Here is a 20,740-nt window from a genome sequence, read left to right on the forward strand (position 1 = left end):
ACTCTATGAATGTTTGTTATAATTGGGGTTTAGAAAAGAGGTGTTACATTTGTAATTTACATTCTTTTTTGTGAAAGAAGGAAGAAACAAGAGAAGATCTCAGCTAGGGCTAAGGGAGAACCCCCATTGGTAGAGCAACTTTTGAAGAAAATTGCTAAGGTAAGGGTGGAGTTCTTACTCTCTAAGGATTGGCATGATGATGAGTATGGTAGAGGTTATATTTCATAATTGTATATCCATGAATTTGTGAAGAAGTTGAAGTTTGATGTGTTGATGAATGTTGAAATTGATGTATGATTTGTTGTGCCATCGATGAAATTGGTGTGTTTTTTGGAATAGATACATGATAATGATGTCGGACCTGAAAAATTATAATTTAAAACGATGTTTTGATATGGGAAATAGAGATTTTGGGGTTTTGAAGGGTTAAACTCGTAGCAGCCAAAAACAGAATTTTTTTGAAACTGCTACAGCAGGAACTGGTTTCCAGTTTGGAGGAACCGGGTTCCCAAACCTTCTGTTGCGTAAAAATTCTTTTTTTGAATAGGGGAACCGGTTCCTAGTTTGGGGGAACCGGGTTCCACTGAGTCGGACTGAATTTTCTTAAAAACTTCAAAAAGCCATAACTTTTGACACGGGTGTCCGTTTGACGCGCCGTTTGGACCGTTGGAAAGCTAAAATAAATTTCTATCTTATGAAAATGAATTGGGAACCAGTATAAAAATATTTAATATAAATTACACTTGTGGTACGTATTCGATCTGTATGAGTTGATAAGGATGTTGTATGCTTAATGCAATTGGTTGTACGAATTCGATCTGTATGAGCTGATAATGATGCCTTGTGATGAGTTAACAATAAATATGCTTTTATTAAGAAGTTGAATTAACTGTGTCATGTCGTTACTTGTCTTGTGTACTATGATGTTTGCTGATTAATATGATGAATTTAGTTGAATTGCCTCCAATTGTTGGCGAGATAACGTTGTAGGCCCTATGGCCAATGTTGATAAGTTGTATGTTGTTGTTGAATTTTTTGTTGTTGTTGTAGGCCTTATGGCCAATGCTGATAAGCTGTATGTTGTTGTTGAATTTATTGTTGTTGTTGTAGGCTTTATGGCCAATGTTGATAAGTTGTATGTTGCTGTTGAATTTATTGTTGTTGTTGCAGGCCCTATTGTAACACCCTGTTAATTCTTGTTATTAATTTAATTATTTTCCTTTAATTAAATTATAAGAATTAATAATTTTTGGGAATTATTTGGAAAATGATGAAATATTGGTTTGGGCTAGGGTGGTGATTAGCAGAAGGGGGAGTGTTAACTAAGCAAGCCCATTATAATATTTTATTTTATTTTTCATAAAATAAAAGGAATTGGGAAAAGAGGAAGAGAGGAGAAGGAGACAGACTCTGAGAAAGGAAGAACACGTGAAAGAGAGAAGAGCCAAAGGGGAAGAAGAACTTCGAAGATTCGACTCTGAGGTAAGGGGGGATTCTTCGGGTTAGTAATCCTTATGCGATTGTAGGTAGTATGATTGATTAGGATTGTTGTCTAGTTCAATCGTACGTGTCGGGTTGGGAATTTTATTAGGTTTTGATGAATTTGTATGAATTACATGATTCTGTTAATACTCATGATATATGCTGTTAATACTTGGATAAAACTTGTCTGAAATGTGTGATGATGTGAAAATTGATGGTATTTGTGTGCTATGTTCGTATGTACCTGAAATTGGGAAAATGGGATAGGGTAAATGCTGTCAAAATGGTGAATTTGGCTGTGCAGGTACGTAGGAACCGGTTCCCCCTTATAAAAACAGAGAGGTATGAATTCTGGGTTGCTGGGAACCGGTTCCCAGATAGGGACAACCCGGTTCCCCATAGTAAAAATCAGAGGCGTGTTTTTGGAAGCAGCCAGGAACCGGTTCCCATGTGGGACGAACCGGGTTCTGCAGCATATTTTATAAAAATGTTTTACTTTCAAAAACCCATAACTTTTGATCCGAGTATCCGATTTATGTGCCGTTTTAGGCGTTGCGAAGCTAAGGAGATGCTTTATCTGATGAAGAAATAATACGGGCAGTGGCCGACTTATTTATTTATTTAATTAAATTATTGATGAATTGGATTATGGTAGCAATTAACATTAATGTGATGTGTATGTTATTGTGATGATGTGGTGTATGTTTGTGAATGATTGAATGATGCTTATACATGTACATACTTGTTATGATGTTATTTGTAAGAGGTGATAAGCGATGTTAAGCATCGGAATGATGATGATGTATGACGATGTAAGTATGTGTCATGTGTGCATTATTCATAAATCATTTGCATTGGAAGGCTAATTCCCATTGTGCTGAGATTAGCGGGAAGTCATCGTGTGCCCATGTGGGGTGTGAGCGATGAGGCAGTAGTCGTGTGTCCATGTGGGGTGTGAGCGACTAGAGGGCAGTATCAAAGAGAGAAGTCTTGTGATGTGATTCACGAATCTTGGTACCACATGCATGAGTGTCAGTCCATTCATTGCATTATAGCTTGATATAATTGGATGATTGTGTGGTGTGATAGATGATGCTTATGTGCTGATGTTTGCTTGTTATAATAATTTCCGATTATATGTATGTTGAATGGATGTTAATTGCTATGAGATCTTATTGCTTATGATTGTATAATGGTTATTAATTCGAATGAAACTCACCCTTACTTTGATGATTTCAGATTAAGGATGTAGCGGCGTCTTGATTGGGTGAAGATAGCTTGTAGGCTAGCCCGTAGTTCGTGTCGAGTCATGCTTTGATTGTAACACTGGGATCGACTAGTCTAGCGTTACTTGTTATACTTTGTTGCCATTTTGGCTAAGGATTATGTATTGAGTATTGTGTGGAGTTGTTTCCTAATACTGTTGAATTAAGTTCCGCTGTGCTAAACACATGTTTGATATTGGTTAATTTCTAATAAAGCATGACAATTGACTTGATGTTTTTATTCATCTAATAATTGTAGCATCCTTGCTGTTTATTTTACTCTGATTATGTTATATTTCCGCGGGGTTTTAGAAGGGTGTTACAATAGTGGTATCAGAGCCTAGTCGGTCGTTAGAGTCGGAGTCTTAGTGTCAGTGTTCCCTTGTATGCGACTAGTGTAAGGTAAACACTGTCGATACTTTTATTCTGATGAGATTGTTTTGTGATTTAGCAGAACAATGGCTGGAAGAGGTGGAAGGAACGATGACGCTATCGCAGAGGCTTTAGGCATGATTGCTGGTGTACTGGGAGGGAATGCTAATGGAGCTACGATTGGTGCTGACAGGCAGTTGAACAGCTTTCAGAGGAACAATCCTCCACTGTTCAAAGGCACTCATGACCCTGATGGTGCTCAGAAATGGTTGAAAGAGATCGAGAGGATCTTCCGAGTGATCGATTGTGCAGAAAATCTGAAGGTGAGGTACGATACTCACATACTATCAGAAGAAGCTGATGACTTGTGGGTTACTACTAGGACTGAGTTGGATTCAGATGGGATTGCGATTACTTGGGCCATATTCAAGAGAGAATTTCTGAGGAAGTACTTTCCTGAAGATGTGCGGGGAAGGAAGGAAATTGAGTTCTTGGAGCTGAAACAGGGTAGTATGACAGTGCCGGAATATGCTTCCAAATTTGTGGAATTGGCTAAGCACTACATACACTACACCAACGATGCACCTGGAGAATTCTCTAAGTGTATCAAGTTTGAGAATGGTCTTCGTGATGAGATCAAGCAGGGTATCAGGTATCAAAGAATTCGCCGATTTGCTGATTTAGTGGACTGTAGCAGAATCTTTGAGGAAGACAGTCTTAAGCTGAAATCATCTCACTCTCGCGAGTTAGTTGATAAGAAGGGTAAGAAGCCTATGGACAGAGGTACACCATATGGTAGGGGAAACCCAAGAGCTGGTAATTGGAAAAGGCCTAGTGGGGGAGATTCTGGTGCTTCCGTTAGGTGCTTCAACTGTGGTGAAACAGGACATAAGAGGAATGAGTGCAAGAAAGAAGAGAAGAAGTGCTTCAAGTGTAACAGAATGGGTCATATTGCTGCTGACTGCAAAATGAGAACCGTAACTTGCTATAACTGTGGAGAAGAGGGTCATATCAGTCCGCAGTGCACCAAACCAAAGAAGGACCAAGCTGGAGGGAAAGTCTTTGCTTTGTCCGGATCAGAAACTACTCCGGAGGATAGACTGATTAAAGGTACGTGTTTCATACATAACACACCTTTAATTGCGATTATTGATACTGGTGCGACTCACTCGTTTATTTCATTGAATTGTGCTAAGAGGCTAAATTTAGAGATATCAAAGATTAGTGGAAGTATGGTTATTGACACTCCTGCGTCGGGTTCAGTGACCACTTCATCTGCATGTTTGAACTGTCCTGTGGATATATTTGGTAGGAAGTTTGGAATGGACTTAGTGTGCCTTCCACTCAAACAACTTGACGTTATTTTGGGGATGAACTGGTTGCAATTTAACCGAGTTCATATCAACTGTTTTACGAAGACGGTCATCTTTCCTGAAGAAGTTAATGTCGATGAGTTGGCAATGACTGCATGACAAGTGGGTGAAGCAATTCAAGACGGGGCAGCCGTGTTTATGCTTTTTGCGTCGGTGGAAGTGAAAGGAAGAGTAGTGAGTAATGAATTACCAGTGGTACGAGAATTTCCAGAAGTTTTTCCAGAAGATGTTAGAGAGCTACCACCTGAAAGGGAAGTAGAGTTTGCCATTGAGTTAGTTCCTGGAACCAGTCCTATATCGATGGCACCTTATAGAATGTCAGCATCTGAATTGACCGAATTGAAGAGTCAATTAGAAGAATTGTTGGAGAAGGAGTTCATTCGTCCGAGCGTGTCACCGTGGGGTGCACCGGTGTTATTGGTAAAGAAGAAGGAAGGATCTATGAGGTTGTGTGTAGACTACAGACAACTGAATAAAGTTACTATCAAGAATCGGTATCCATTGCCGAGGATTGATGATTTGATGGATCAGTTGGTCGGAGCTAGTATATTCAGTAAAATTGATTTGAGGTCTGGGTATCATCAGATTCGTGTGAAGGCGGACGATATTCAGAAGACTGCGTTCAGAACGAGGTATGGTCATTATGAATACACTGTGATGCCGTTTGGAGTTACTAACGCTCCTGGTGTTTTCATGGAATATATGAATAGAATTTTTCATCCTTATCTTGATAAGTTCGTCGTGGTGTTCATTGACGACATTCTGATATATTCCAAAAGTGAAGAAGAACATGCAGAGCATCTCAGAATTGTACTAGGAGTATTGAAAGAGAAGAAGCTTTATGCCAAACTGTCGAAATGTGATTTCTGGTTAAGTGAAGTGAGTTTCCTGGGTCATGTAATTTCAAAGAACGGTATTGCCGTAGATCCAACAAAGGTAGAAGCTGTGTCTCAGTGGGAAGCTCCGAAGTCCGTGACTGAAATTCGTAGCTTTCTGGGTCTTGCAGGTTACTATCGGAAGTTTATAGAAGGATTTTCAAAGTTAGCTCTACCATTGACGAAGTTGACTAGGAAGGGTCAAGCGTTCGTTTGGGACTCGAAATGCGAAGAAGGATTCCAAGAATTAAAGAAGAGGCTGACTAGTGCTCCTATTTTAATTTTGCCGAATCCGGCAGAATATTTTGTTGTGTATTGTGATGCTTCATTGATGGGACTTGGAGGTGTACTAATGCAGAACCAACAGGTAGTCGCTTATGCGTCGAGACAACTTAAAGTGCATGAGAAGAATTACCCGACTCATGACTTAGAGTTGGCAGCAGTGGTGTTTGTGTTGAAATTATGGAGACATTACCTTTATGGTTCACGATTCGAGGTATTTAGTGATCATAAGAGTCTGAAGTACCTATTCGACCAGAAGGAGCTTAATATGAGACAGAGGAGGTGGTTAGAGTTCCTTAAAGATTATGATTTTGAGCTGAATTACCATCCGGGTAAGGCGAATGTTGTTGCTGACGCTTTGAGTAGGAAGTCCTTGCATATGTCGATGTTGATGGTGCGAGAACTAGATTTGATTGAACAATTCCGGGATTTAAGTTTGGTATGTGAAGGCACTTCGAATAGTATCAAGTTAGGTATGTTAAAGCTGACAAGTGGAATTCTTGATGAAATCAGAGAAAGGCAGAAGGAAGATGTGGGACTAGTTGACAGATTGACTTTGATTAACCAAGGAAAAGGAGGTGAGTTCAGAATTGATGAGAATGGCATAATGAGATTTGGCGACCGTGTTTGTATTCCTGACGTTACTGAACTAAAGAAGAGTATCTTGGAAGAAGGACATCGTAGTGGATTGAGTATTCACCCTGGTGCTACTAAGATGTACCATGATTTGAAGAAGTTATTATGGTGGCCGGGAATGAAAAAGGAAATAGCTGAATTTATTTATTCTTGCTTGACTTGTCAGAAGTCAAAGATCGAACATCAGAAGCCATATGGGACTATGCAGCCTTTATTTATTCCTGAATGGAAGTGGGATAGCATATCCATGGACTTTGTATCTGGATTGCCAAGAACAGCTAAGAACTATGAAGCCATTTGGGTTATTGTGGATAGACTGACGAAGTCTGCTCACTTCATACCGATGAGGATGGATTATTCGATGGAAAGGTTGGCACAGTTGTACATTGAGAAAATAGTAAGTTTGCATGGTATTCCTTCGAGTATCGTATCAGATAGAGATCCAAGATTTACATCCAGATTTTGGGAAGGATTACAGAAGGCCTTGGGTACTAAATTGAGGTTGAGTTCTGCTTATCATCCACAGACTGATGGTCAAACTGAAAGGACGATCCAATCATTAGAAGACCTATTGCGTGCTTGTGTATTGGAAAAGGGTGGGGCATGGGATAGTTATTTGCCGTTGATTGAGTTTACTTACAACAACAGCTACCATTCGAGTATTGGTATGGCTCCATTTGAAGCCTTGTATGGTAGGAGGTGTAGGACACCACTGTGTTGGTATGAATCTGGTGAAAGTGCAGTAATTGGACCAGAAATGGTTCAAGAGACGACGGAAAAGATTATGATAATTCAAGAGAAGATGAAGGCTTCTCAAAGTCGTCAGAAGAGCTATCATGACAAGAGGAGAAGAACACTTGAATTTCAAGAGGGAGATCATGTGTTTCTGAGAGTAACTCCTACGACGGGTGTTGGTCGAGCACTGAAGTCAAAGAAGTTGACGCCGCGTTTTATCGGGCCGTTTCAGATTACGGAAAGAGTAGGAGAGGTGGCTTATCGTATTGCTTTACCAACAACACTTGCAAACCTACACGACGTATTCCATATATCTCAATTGAGGAAATATATTGCGGATCCGTCTCATGTAATCCAGGTGGATGATGTGCAAGTGAGAGATAATATGACGATTGAGGCGTTGCCAATGAGGATTGAAGATCGGAAGTTAAAGCAACTACGTGGTAAAGAGATAGCTCTAGTCCGAGTAGCTTGGGGAGGAGCTGAAGGTGGAAATGTTACGTGGGAACTGGAGAGTCAGATGAAGGACTCCTATCCCGAACTCTTCGTTTGAGGTATGTTTTCGAGGACGAAAACTCTTTTAGTGGGGGAGAGTTGTAACACCCCGTTAATTCTTGTTATTAATTTAATTATTTTCCTTTAATTAAATTATAAGAATTAATAATTTTTGGGAATTATTTGGAAAATGATGAAATATTGGTTTGGGCTAGGGTGGTGATTAGCAGAAGGGGGAGTGTTAACTAAGCAAGCCCATTATAATATTTTATTTTATTTTTCATAAAATAAAAGGAATTGGGAAAAGAGGAAGAGAGGAGAAGGAGACAGACTCTGAGAAAGGAAGAACACGTGAAAGAGAGAAGAGCCAAAGGGGAAGAAGAACTTCGAAGATTCGACTCTGAGGTAAGGGGGGATTCTTCGGGTTAGTAATCCTTATGCGATTGTAGGTAGTATGATTGATTAGGATTGTTGTCTAGTTCAATCGTACGTGTCGGGTTGGGAATTTTATTAGGTTTTGATGAATTTGTATGAATTACATGATTCTGTTAATACTCATGATATATGCTGTTAATATTTGGATAAAACTTGTCTGAAATGTGTGATGATGTGAAAATTGATGGTATTTGTGTGCTATGTTCGTATGTACCTGAAATTGGGAAAATGGGATAGGGTAAATGCTGTCAAAATGGTGAATTTGGCTGTGCAGGTACGTAGGAACCGGTTCCCATGTGGGACGAACCGGTTCCCCCTTATAAAAACAGAGAGGTATGAATTCTGGGTTGCTGGGAACCAGTTCCCAGATAGGGACAACCCGGTTCCCCATAGTAAAAATCAGAGGCGTGTTTTTGGAAGCAGCCAGGAACCGGTTCCCATGTGGGACGAACCGGGTTTTGCAGCATATTTTATAAAAATGTTTTACTTTCAAAAACCCATAACTTTTGATCCGAGTATCCGATTTATGTGCCGTTTTGGGCGTTGTGAAGATAAGGAGATGCTTTATCTGATGAAGTAATAATACGGGCAGTGGCCGACTTATTTATTTATTTAATTAAATTATTGATGAATTGGATTATGGTAGCAATTAACATTAATGTGATGTGTATGTTATTGTGATGATGTGGTGTATGTTTGTGAATGATTGAATGATGCTTATACATGTACATACTTGTTATGATGTTATTGGTAAGAGGTGATAAGCGATGTTAAGCATCGGAATGATGATGATGTATGACGATGTAAGTATGTGTCATGTGTGCATTATTCATAAATCATTTGCATTGGAAGGCTAATTCCCACTGTGCGGAGATTAGCGGGAAGTCATCATGTGCCCATGTGGGGTGTGAGCGATGAGGCAGTAGTCGTGTGCCCATGTGGGGTGTGAGCGACTAGAGGGCAGTATCAAAGAGAGAAGTCCTGTGATGTGATTCACGAATCTTGGTACCACATGCATGAGTGTCAGTCCATTCATTGCATTATAGCTTGATATAATTGGATGATTGTGTGGTGTGATAGATGATGCTTATGTGCTGATGTTTGCTTGTTATAATAATTTCCGATTATATGTATGTTGAATGGATGTTAATTGCTATGAGATCTTATTGCTTATGATTGTATAATGGTTATTAATTCGAATGAAACTCACCCTTACTTTGATGATTTCAGATTAAGGATGTAGCGGCGTCTTGATTGGGTGAAGATAGCCTGTAGGCTAGCCCGTAGTTCGTGTCGAGTCATGCTCTGATTGTAACACTGGGATCGACTAGTCTAGCATTACTTGTTATACTTTGTTGCCATTTTGGCTAAGGATTATGTATTGAGTATTGTGTGGAGTTGTTTCCTAATACTGTTGAATTAAGTTCCGATGTGCTAAACACATGTTTGATATTGGTTAATTTCTAATAAAGCATGACAATCGACTTGATGTTTTTATTCATCTAATAATTGTAGCATCCTTGCTGTTTATTTTACTCTGATTATGTTATATTTCCGCGGGGTTTTAGAAGGGTGTTACACCTATGGCCAATGTTGATTGAATTGAGTTGCTGTTGTTATAAGTTGTTGTTGATGCGTTAATTAAGTTGCAGGTCCTATGACCAATGTTGTTAAGTTGTTTTGCAATTGCCGGTCTTGTGACCAATGTTGATTAAGTTGTTGTATTTTGTCGTTGTTGTGTGGTGTTTATTAAGTTGGCGTTGTGGTTGTTGTCGCATGTATAGCATAACATTATTAAGTTGGCCTAGATTGACAATTTTAAGTTGGAGCTAATGCTCACCACGTTGGCCTGGATTGACAATTTTAAGTTGGAGCTACTGCTCACCATGTTGGCATGGATTGGCAAAATAAGTTGAAGGCTTATGCCTTGTTGACGCCTCGATAACCTGGCGAATATTTAAGTTGGGAGTTCTGCTCCAACGGTACCACATGCATATGCATAGTTGAGTCACATCTGAAGTTGCATGTTGTTTGAGGTTGCTATTAAGTTGTGATATTTTGATGTTGTATATATTAAGTTGTTGCTATTAAGAAGCTGTTGTTATTATTAACTTGTTGTTGGTGTTAATATGTTGTTGTAATCAAGTTGTTGTTGTGGTTTTTATGTTGATGGTTGATTTAATGTTGTTGTTGTTAACAAGTTGTGCTGATTTAAAGTTGTCTGTTACTTGTTGTATAATTGTGGTATGAAGTGTTGAAATTATGTATGATCTATATCTCCTATATTATTTATTATGCATTCCTTTATATTGTAAGATATCTCACCCCTTCTGTTTGAATCTTACCCCTATGCTAGTAACGTGCAGGTGATACGCATTGATGAAGATTTAGTAGCTTCATCGAGTCCAAGTTGGTGTGTCGCTCTGATACGTAGCACTCGGGGGGATGTTTATGTTGTGGTTCCTATGTTGTTATTACTGTAGTTGTTTAATAATTATAATTTGAATTTGGTGTTAGTTGAATAAATATTGTTAAATGATTTCTAAGTTAAAAGTTGTGAATTTCGCTACGTTTATTAAAAGAAGTTGTTTTGTGGTTATAACAATAAAGTGAGTTGTCAATTGTCTTTTGAATTCTATGTATCTATGTTGAGTGTAATACAAGTTGAAGTTTATGTTGAATATGTTGAGTGTAATACAAGTTGAAGTTTATGTTGAAATGTGATACCCTGAATATGTTGAAAAGTTTTTAAATACTCTAATTTTTGTCTTATAATTTACCGGATAGATTTGGGGTGTTACAGGATGGATGCCCATTAACACGACAAACTTTCACTAGATGGTTTGTGCTTTTAGGGCGGTCACTAATTTCTTGGAAAACCAAGAAACAACATATTGGGTCGCGTTCCTCTGTAGAAGCTGAGTACTGTTCCATGGAAACCACCACTTGTGAACTGAAATGGCTTATGGGCATTTTATCTTGTCTTCGTATTGATCACCCTCAATCCATACAGATCTATTGTGATAGTCAAACGGCTCTTCACGTTGCCAAGAACCCGGTTTTTCATGAGCGTACTAAGCACATTGAAGTTGACTGTCACTTTATACGAGATGAGATTGCTAAAGGAATCATTCAATCGATCCATGTCTCCACTCATACACTGTTGACTGACATTTTACCAAAGCTTTTGGCAGATCACAGTTCACCTCTTTTATGTCACATAAAATAATTTAAAAATACACATGTCAACTAATAAAGATTCATCATTTAGCACATGTCAACTAATAAAATAATAAAATAATTATTAATAAATTTTCACCCCTTATATATGACAGTATATATCTTCATTATCTTTATTAATCTTTCTCATTTTTGTCATAACATCTTTTTTCACATACTCTCTTTTTCTTCTTTCCGTCTCTGACAATTGTTTTCAAATTCCCTTTTTATTCTAAAAAGCTTCATTTCCTTTAACAAATTAACAGAACCAAGACTAGTCTTGTTTTCTTAATTTGTTCGGTACTTGTTGTTTCAGAAGTGAAAGCCAAAAACAATAAAGCTTTGAGAGAAACCAAACATATATGAGAGATATTCGATGTCAGGTTCGAAATCCAAATATATGATCCTGTGTTTTTTTCTTGCTTTGAATTTATCTCTTCAAGAGTTTGATTCCAACGCTCAACTCATTCCACAAGATGAAGGTACGCTTCCATTTGTTATGAATTATGATCAATGCTTGTTTGTTTAATTATTGATTTGTAATGAAACTGCCTTTGAGTCTTTAACTTTAACCACCCTTTTCTAAGTTCTAACCGCTCCCACTTCTACAGTACTATACTGTAGTAATTAACAACTCTAATAACCTAATTAAGTACTTAATAACTGGTGTGTGAATTTGATGATAAATTATTATAATAATAATAATAGTAATGCCATCATCACATGTGAGATGGTCTCCTTTACCGACTGGAACAACCATAACTTATTTATTTTAGGGTAGGACCATGATATGATAAGATAAGAAATAGTAGTACTATAGAAACTAAGATAATTATTGATCGTTGAAAATAATGTTTCATAAATGATGGCTAATTTGAGAGGATTAAAAGTCAAATTTCGAGATGCTATACTGCATGGCTGATGTCAAAATCAAAGATGCTATCATTTTTCTTTATGGGTTTTGACTCTTTTATTGCACTGAATATGTCTTAGTATTGTCAATAATTAACAATTTGGTAATGGTCACTTCAACCAAAACCAATTACTATCATTGGATTTGGACCTATTTTCAGCTTTTATTTTTCCCTATATCAAGGAAAACAACCTCATCTTCTGCAATAGCTACAGAGATGTTGAATTTGGGTGCACTTCAATTTAATTAACTATCTTTATCTTTAGTTACAAGATAGTAACACTTACCAATCTATAAAATCTTTGTAAGTTTAAAAGTATGGTATTTTGTCGATATATAATACAAATTCTTTGTTCAAACACAAAAGTAGATAGAATGGAATTATATATATATATATATATATATATATATATATATATATATATATATATATATATATATATATATATATATATATATATATATATATATATATATATATATATAGCAAAATAAAATAATATTAGTCAAGTAAATAGTTGAAGTGGAAGGTACAATTTCCTCTAATGATCTATGAGGAAAATGAGCCCACTAATATATCAAGTATTTAAGAGACAAGGAAGCACAGCAGAAAAAAAAAGAAACAGTAAAAAGAAAAAAAGAGACGAGTGCACAATATCAATATGATGACAAAATAGATAAACATTTATTTATTACTTTATATAAAATATTTTATTTTTAAAAAATGATTTTTTTTCCTACTTCTCTTCTTTCAAAATTCTATACTATACAATTGTTTTTTCATCACATATTTTACTTTCTCTTTTGCATACATCTCCTTTAGGGTGGATATTTTTAGAGGTTAAAGGTAATGTATTACACCCCGGAAAATTTTTAGGGTGGATATTTTTTTACACCGTAAAATAAATCGTTTTGTCATATCATATAAAATTTTTAAAAATTAAAGTCTGATTTATCATGATTCATGGTTGTGATTGATTGACAGTGTAAAACTTTTTTACACTCCCAGCACATCAACCATTTTATCATATTTTTATAAAAAATAAGCGAATCAAATTGTGTAAATCTATTTTATATTTTTAATTTATTTTCAAAACTCATATCTGATCTTGCAAAAGACGCAAAAAGATTAATCTCACCAATAAACTAATCAGATAGAAGAATTATAAAATATAATTATGAATAAAAGTTTAATCGCAACATAAATTAATTGAATAATGTATAACAAAATAATTTCATTGTCTACTAAATTTAATTTCAATAAAAGAAAATTTGTTTCAATGTTGGGATCTCCTTCTTCAATATCAAAATCATCGGTAACAAAATTAACTACATCTGCAACAATTTTTTAATTTCTTAATTTTAATTTTTAAATAAAATAGTCAAAACGATGTTATTTTAATTTTTTAAAATTAAAAAAATTAAAAAATGTATTTAAATCGTCGGTTTTCTCGATTTTAGCGGTTTATATCGGTTTTGACCGGTTCACACCGGTTCAATAACATTCTCGATTCAACTATTGAATCAAACTGGTTACCTGACCGGTTCTTGGTTCGACCGGTCCGATCCAGTTTTTAAATCATCTAATTAAGTTAACTATAATGTCAGCCATAAATCAAATTAAATACCTAATCTATTGACCACATTTTTATATGTGAATAACTAAATATTAAGTTGTTGTGCAAAAACGACTTTGACTACCCAAAAGTAAAAGGATAGCTTTTTTATTTGAAGTAAAAGGATAACTAAATAAATAATTCAGGGTCTTCCTAACCAGTGCCTTCAGGACAATGGTTAAGCATTTCTAAAAAAGAAAATATTTTATAGAAATTTTAATATTTTAATTTTCAAGACATTCAATACGCAGATTATCGAGATAAAATTACTATTTAGGAATGTTTAACCATTGCCCTAAGAGCACCGGTTAGAATTTCCAATAATTCAAATATAGATGGATAACTTCAACGTAACCAAAGTTCTCAGTTATGGATACGCAACAGTGATAAAAAAAAATTAAAAGAAAAGTTTTGTCGTTCCATAGTGTTCCTCCCCATTTGAGGGATTAATCTATGTAGGCATTCTACCTAAAAAAAAATATACCTTGATAAATTGTACAACTCAATTTTCACAATCCCAATTTTCTTAAATCAACTTAATCTTATTCCATGTGTATTAATTGTTAAAGATAATTGTATCATTTGCGTAACCAATTAAATCACTTGATTTGTGTATTTTTACAGTGAAATCACTACAAGCAATATCAGATAAACTAAAGAATGTGAATTGGAAAGTAACACAACGTTCTTGCATTGATGGTAGTGGCTTTGGTAATGATAATATAGATGATGATACAGTGAGGAATGTCACATGTGATTGCACTTTCCAAAATAAAACTCTTTGCCATGTTACTAGCATGTAAGTTTTTTTTTCTTTTCTGTATTTAAATTTTTACAATTTTATGGAATACTGATACCTAGTGTCCGAAATCGACACAGACAGTTATAATTACATTTAACTTAATTATTTTTTCAAATTATTACTTGGATGAACATGTTAGTGTCATTTTCTTTATTCATTTTTTTCAAATTATTATCTACGTCGATGTGTCAGTGTTATGGTTTCAATGTTAGCTGATACCAATTTGGCTATGGCAGCTTTCTAAAGGGGCAGAATATAGCTGGAGTCATGCCTAGTGAATTTGGAGATCTTACTCAATTGAAAATACTGTGAGTGGTTGTAAATTTAAATTCTGTTTTATGGAAATTACTAAAACTAGTGAAATTTGAATCTGTTAAAGAGTAATTGGAACTTCTATTTTGTGTTTGTTTGCAGTGATCTTACACGGAACTATCTCAACGGCTCCATTCCGACGAGTTTTGCTAACATATCTCTAGTCGTTTTGTAAGTCATCTTTATTTTTGTAGTTCATTTGTCTCACCGGTGCGAAATTCAGCCTCTTTTTAAATCATTGTTGTTGGAGATATTAACATTAGTTAGAAATTAGTTACACTAGATGAGAGTTAGTTATTGGTTGTAAGTTAGTTACAAATTGGTTACAGTTAGTTTGACTCTTAGTCTATATAAGTCTCATTGTATTTTAATGGTAGAAGATTTCTTTTGATCAATACAAAGCTAATGATCAATGTACTACTGGTATTTGATTCAGGTCCCTTTTGGGAAACCGATTAAGTGGTCCGATTCCCGCCGAAATTGGTGATATTGCTAGCTTGGAGGATTTGTAAGTGTTGCAAAGAATTTTAATGTTATGTTAAAAAATGATAGGGTTTTTGGAAGTTGAATACTTGAATGATTATGTTGGTTTACATGTTCATAGGGTCTTAGAAAATAATCAACTTGGAGGACCACTTCCTTCTAGTCTTGGAAATTTGAGCAACTTGAAGAGACTGTAAGAATGTTTCTTTCTTCTACTCATTTTCATTTTGAATTTTTTCCGTGCTTTTTCTGTGCATGGCTAATTGTTTCGAATGATTTCAAATGAATTTGCAGGCTTCTTTCTTCGAATAATTTTACTGGCACGATTCCAGAATCATTTAGCGAACTAAAGAATCTCACTGATTTGTGAGTGATATGACCTGAAACCGTGGGTTTTATAGAAATATATGTGTCTATTAGATTCTGAAATCAATGTGTGCATTTTCTGCAGTCGGATAGATGGAAGCAGTTTATCTGGACAGATACCTAGTTTTATCGGGAACTGGACCAAGCTTGGGAGATTGTTAGTATACATTTAAATCTATCACTGACATTTTTTGTTGTTGGAGAGAAAAACAGATTTTATATGTTATATCATGCTTAATATGTTTACGATTTTCTGATGAAATTTTATGTTTTGGAAGGGATATGCAGGGAACATCTATGCAAGGTCCAATTCCCCCTACCATATCGGGGTTGAAACTTTTGACTGAGTTGTGAGTATCTACGCCCTTTCTGAATAGGATTTAACAATAAATTGCGTGTAGACTAACAATCAATTGTAATCGTTACATCGCTAAAAATGCTTCGTGGGATTGGTTAAAATTTGTTGACAAGGTATCAAAACTAAACTCTTTTCACTGACGAAAATTTTTTTGTATCAGGAGAATAAGTGATTTGAATGGACCGACTATGACATTTCCTAATCTGAAGGATTTGAAAAACTTGCAACTACTGTGAGTTGAAATATTTTCAGCCATTTTGTGAAGAACTAAATGATTTATTTCCGCTTTTAATGTATTGTTACATTTCTGTGACTCAGGGAGCTGAGAAATTGCTTAATCACAGGTCCTATTCCCAATTACATTGGTGAAATGACAAACTTAGTTACTTTGTGAGTCAAATCGATACTCTATTCAGCTCAATATTATTTCTTTTCTTTTTGCCAATCATTCAACATTCCAAAATTTCTTGTTTTTGGAATTTGAAATATCTGTAATGTGTAATAATTCACAAGACCATTACTTCAACATTAAGTAAAATATATACTTCTTGCAGAGATCTAAGCTTCAATATGTTTACTGGTTCAATCCCAAATTCAGTTCAGGGATTGAAAAGGCTAAATTACATGTAAGTGAACATTCATTTACCGACCGACCATAAGATTAACCAAAATAATACCTATCTATATTTTGATATCTAGAAAATTTTGATTTAACTTTTCTGTTTGGATGTAGGTTTATGACTAATAATTCTTTGAGTGGACCGATTCAAGACTGGATACTGGACTTCAAAATTAACATGTTAGCCTATTTCATTTACCATCATGCTTTTTCCAATCGCATAATTTAAACACTTTATTGTTATTAATCTCAAGTCGTAATTGAGCTATGGAGAATTAAAATTTCAATCTATCTATATGCTTTCTTTCAGAGATTTATCTTACAACAATTTTACAAAGTCTTCTGCAACTAGCTGCCAGCAGCTAAATCTGTAAGGTTCCCTTTGTCTAGCAATATATAAGCATTTCATTTGTGTCAATGTTATTATGCTAACAACTTATTGTTTTGGAAAAGGAACTTGGCTTCGAGCTATTCGTCTTCAGCAGTCACTTCACCTTCGTAAGTTCTTTTATTATTTCCAAACTTGGCTATCAATCACCATTGAATTGAATAATCAATTGAAACTAACTACGTTCATTTTGTAGAACATTTTGTTTGAAAAGGAACCTTCCTTGTGCAGGAAAACCTCAATGTGAGTGTTGAGCTTATTTACTAGATCGAACAAGTTCCATACAACATTTTATCTGGAGCGAATTGTGATTAGATTTCATTCTGTCTTTGCAGATGATTCATTGTTCATAAACTGTGGAGGACCAGAAGAAGATTTTGATGGAAATCACTATGTAGGTGACCTGCAGGAAAATGGAATTTCGAATTTCGTTCTTAGAAATGCAGGACAATGGGCTTATAGCAGCACAGGAGTGTATATGGGAAATGTTCATGCAGACTATACAGCATCAAATACATATTCTTTGAATATTAATGGCCCGGACTACTATAAAACTGCTCGGCTTTCCCCTCTGTCTCTTAGTTACTATGGCCTTTGTATGAAGAACGGGAATTATAAAGTGAATCTCCACTTTGCCGAGATAATGTTTTCTGATGACCAGACCTTTAAAAGTCTTGGAAGACGCATATTTGATGTTTCAATTCAAGTAAGTGCCGAATCAAAATAATTTCGTTACATTATTTTGGTTGAATCTTATATTTCCATCCTATTTTGTACTCTATCCGGGTTAAATATAAGAAAAAATGTACATGAGTTCGGTTGTATCTGGTATTTGAAGAAACCACACGTCGCAAACTGAGGGATAAATTTAAAATACTATATCTTCACAGGGTTTTAAATATTTGAAAGATTTTAACATTATGGAAGAAGCTGGTGGAGTTGGAAAGGGAATCACTAAGGAATTCGATGTTGAAGTCAATGACAACACGTTGGAAATTCACTTATATTGGGCAGGAAAAGGAACCACTGCCATTCCTGACAGAGGTGTATATGGACCTCTTATATCAGCTATCACAGTAACACCAAGTAAGTCTTTTTTTTTAATAATCTTTCTTTCGATTACCATGCTACACCGTGTTCTATAAGCATTTCAACATTGTTGTAGACTTTAAAAATCATTCAGAAGGGTTGTCTGCTGGAATTATTATTGGAGTTGTGGCTGCATCATGTGTGCTTGTCATACTCGTAGTGGTTGCCCTTTGGAAGATGGGTTTCCTTTGTGGAAAAGATATAAGAGACAAAGGTAAGATTTTCAGTCCAAAAGAACATTAGTTTATCATACATAATTCGGTATAAACATGACTTTTATGCATCCATATTCGTCGGAGGCATAAAAATTAATGTATGGATACAAAAATGAGAAGAAATTTAAAAGAAAATGCTGATTTGCAAATCTTTCATGTTGCAGACCTTCTTGACCTTAAAACAGGTTATTTCAGCTTGAGACAAATTAAAGCAGCTACTAATGACTTTGACCCTGCAAATAAGATTGGTGAAGGGGGATTTGGGCCGGTATTCAAGGTAACTAACTATCCATAAGTCTTTTGCTAATGGCATGACATGACAGAAAGTCATACCTCTATTTTCTGCCATTTTCCCCACGTCCGTTCAATCGCGCATAGTATCTTTACGAATTATATTGAAGCAATGGCTTATAATGCAGGGTGTGCTGCCAGATGGTGATGTCATTGCTGTTAAGCAGCTCTCCTCCAAATCAAGGCAAGGGAACCGCGAATTTGTTAACGAAATTGGAATGATATCTGCTTTGCAGCATCCAAATCTTGTTAAGCTCTATGGCTGTTGCATTGAAGGAAAGCAGTTGCTACTGATATATGAATACATGGAGAACAACTGTCTCGGCCGTGCACTTTTTGGTGAGTCCTTCATTAACAATAATACCTTGGTGTTGTGGGTGTGTTTTCTACTTTAAAACCAAGATGTAACTGAAAATTTTTCCCCTCCCCCGGTATTTCGACAGGTCATCAGGAACAGAAGCTGCACTTGGATTGGCCTACAAGAATGAAGATATGTCTTGGTATAGCTAAGGGATTAGCTTATCTTCATGAAGAATCGGCATTGAAAATAGTACATAGAGACATTAAAGCAACAAATGTATTACTTGACAAGGATCTGAATGCCAAGATCTCTGACTTCGGTTTAGCCAAGCTTGATGATGAAGGGAACACCCATATCAGTACACGGGTAGCTGGAACAATGTTAGTACTTGCAATATCTATTAGTTCGAATCCAAGTTTTTGTTCAAACTTAGTTGATATTATATGTCTCTTTTTGGGAAATCATAACTGACTCTAGGGTGCTACGTTTTCTAATAGCGGATACATGGCTCCAGAATATGCTATGCGGGGTTACTTGACTGATAAAGCAGATGTATATAGCTTTGGAGTTGTAGCTTTAGAGATTGTTAGCGGAAAAAGCAACACAAATTTCAACCCAATGGAGGAGTTTGTATATCTTATGGATTGGGTATGATTGAACTTCCTTTTTGATTTTTTGAGTTTATGATAACCATTTACTATCAAAGTAGAGATCATCTCAATTTCTTAAAAGAAATCGATAACTCCATTACTATAATTTTTTATGTCGCAAACTCTTCATTTCTTATGAGAAATTGAGAAGATTTCTACTATGAGCTCGTAACACTAAACTCTTCCTCTTTCTTTCTTGTTTCTGTTATATTTATGGTTTGTCTAATTTTCTACTTCATATTTGCACGCGTCGTTGAAGGCCTATGATCTCCAAGAGCAAGGACGCCTTATGGAGCTGGTGGATCCAAATCTTGGTTCAAGGTACTCCTCAAAGGAGGCCATGAGAATGCTGAACTTGGCATTGTTATGCACTAACACATCTCCCACTCATAGACCACCCATGTCATTGGTAGTATGCATGCTTGAAGGTAAAACTCCAATCCTAGCGCCCGTAATCAACCGCGGTGAGAGTGGCCGCCATGCAAGACTCAAAGCCTCTGAGTTGCTGGCAGAAGATAGTCAACCTCTTGATTCTTCTACATTTTTACCCGAAAGCATCGATAGAAGACATGGATCATCAAATGGTCCATGGGTTCCCACCTCCATATCTCTTCAAAGTAAAGATGATTTTTCTTCAAGCAGTAAACTTCCTTAGTTTCACATGATGTGTTGAGACAGAATGTTAAATTTCAAGTTGTTTTGTGAAGGTGATAGATATATAATGTATAAACTGCAGTGTGACAACATATCAAGAAGATAAGCAAGCATCAAAGTTTGGTCCCATAAGGTTTAGAAATGCATAGCTCATTTACATTTATTTATTGCTAAATTGTGATTTAAATCGTTTTTGTTTTATTGATTTAAAGAAATTTAGTCATAAATATATAAAGTAATAAATGTTTGTTTAATCATTAGTCATACCCTCCTTGATCCATGCATGTTCAAACTTTGTGATGAATAAAACTTTTTTTAACAAGCTTTTTTATTTTTTTTTATTAAAAGGCTTTATTATAAAGTTTATTTTAAACCTAGTAACCTCTTAGACTGATTTTGATTTAGTTGAAATGAAGTACACCTTTGTAACTCTACTAGCGAAAGCTACTAAAGTCTCGATTTTTTCAAGAGTATGGATTGTTTGTCATCTTTTATCTTGTGTTTGTCTTTGGAG

General features: G+C 35.7%; 1 protein-coding gene across 1 annotated transcript; it reads left to right on the forward strand.

Moving 5' to 3' along the window:
* Window positions 1-11,332: 11,332 nt before the first annotated feature.
* LOC131620410 (probable LRR receptor-like serine/threonine-protein kinase At1g53440) lies at window positions 11,333-20,389 on the forward strand. Its single transcript, XM_058891479.1, has 24 exons — window positions 11,333-11,651; window positions 14,323-14,497; window positions 14,737-14,808; window positions 14,915-14,983; window positions 15,249-15,320; window positions 15,417-15,488; window positions 15,590-15,661; window positions 15,747-15,818; window positions 15,940-16,011; window positions 16,180-16,251; window positions 16,338-16,409; window positions 16,574-16,645; window positions 16,753-16,818; window positions 16,949-17,008; window positions 17,092-17,136; window positions 17,223-17,269; window positions 17,362-17,732; window positions 17,917-18,112; window positions 18,192-18,329; window positions 18,495-18,607; window positions 18,750-18,960; window positions 19,065-19,302; window positions 19,420-19,570; window positions 19,832-20,389. Exons 1-24 carry the CDS (start codon window positions 11,546-11,548, stop codon window positions 20,225-20,227), a joined length of 3,030 nt encoding a protein of 1,009 aa, XP_058747462.1. The 5' UTR covers window positions 11,333-11,545; the 3' UTR covers window positions 20,228-20,389.
* The last annotated feature ends 351 nt before the right edge of the window (window positions 20,390-20,740 follow it).

Source organism: Vicia villosa, linkage group LG7, assembly GCF_029867415.1.
Source record: "Vicia villosa cultivar HV-30 ecotype Madison, WI linkage group LG7, Vvil1.0, whole genome shotgun sequence".
Lineage (NCBI taxonomy): Eukaryota > Viridiplantae > Streptophyta > Magnoliopsida > Fabales > Fabaceae > Vicia > Vicia villosa.

Bases quoted from the DNA above. Each gene is read 5' to 3' on its own strand.
- LOC131620410 (XM_058891479.1), top strand. From the start codon at position 11,546: ATGTCAGGTTCGAAATCCAAATATATGATCCTGTGTTTTTTTCTTGCT. The intron at 14,984-15,248 runs GTAAGTCATCTT...TATTTGATTCAG, and splicing joins AACATATCTCTAGTCGTTTT to GTCCCTTTTGGGAAACCGAT. The intron at 18,608-18,749 runs GTAACTAACTAT...CTTATAATGCAG, and splicing joins GATTTGGGCCGGTATTCAAG to GGTGTGCTGCCAGATGGTGA.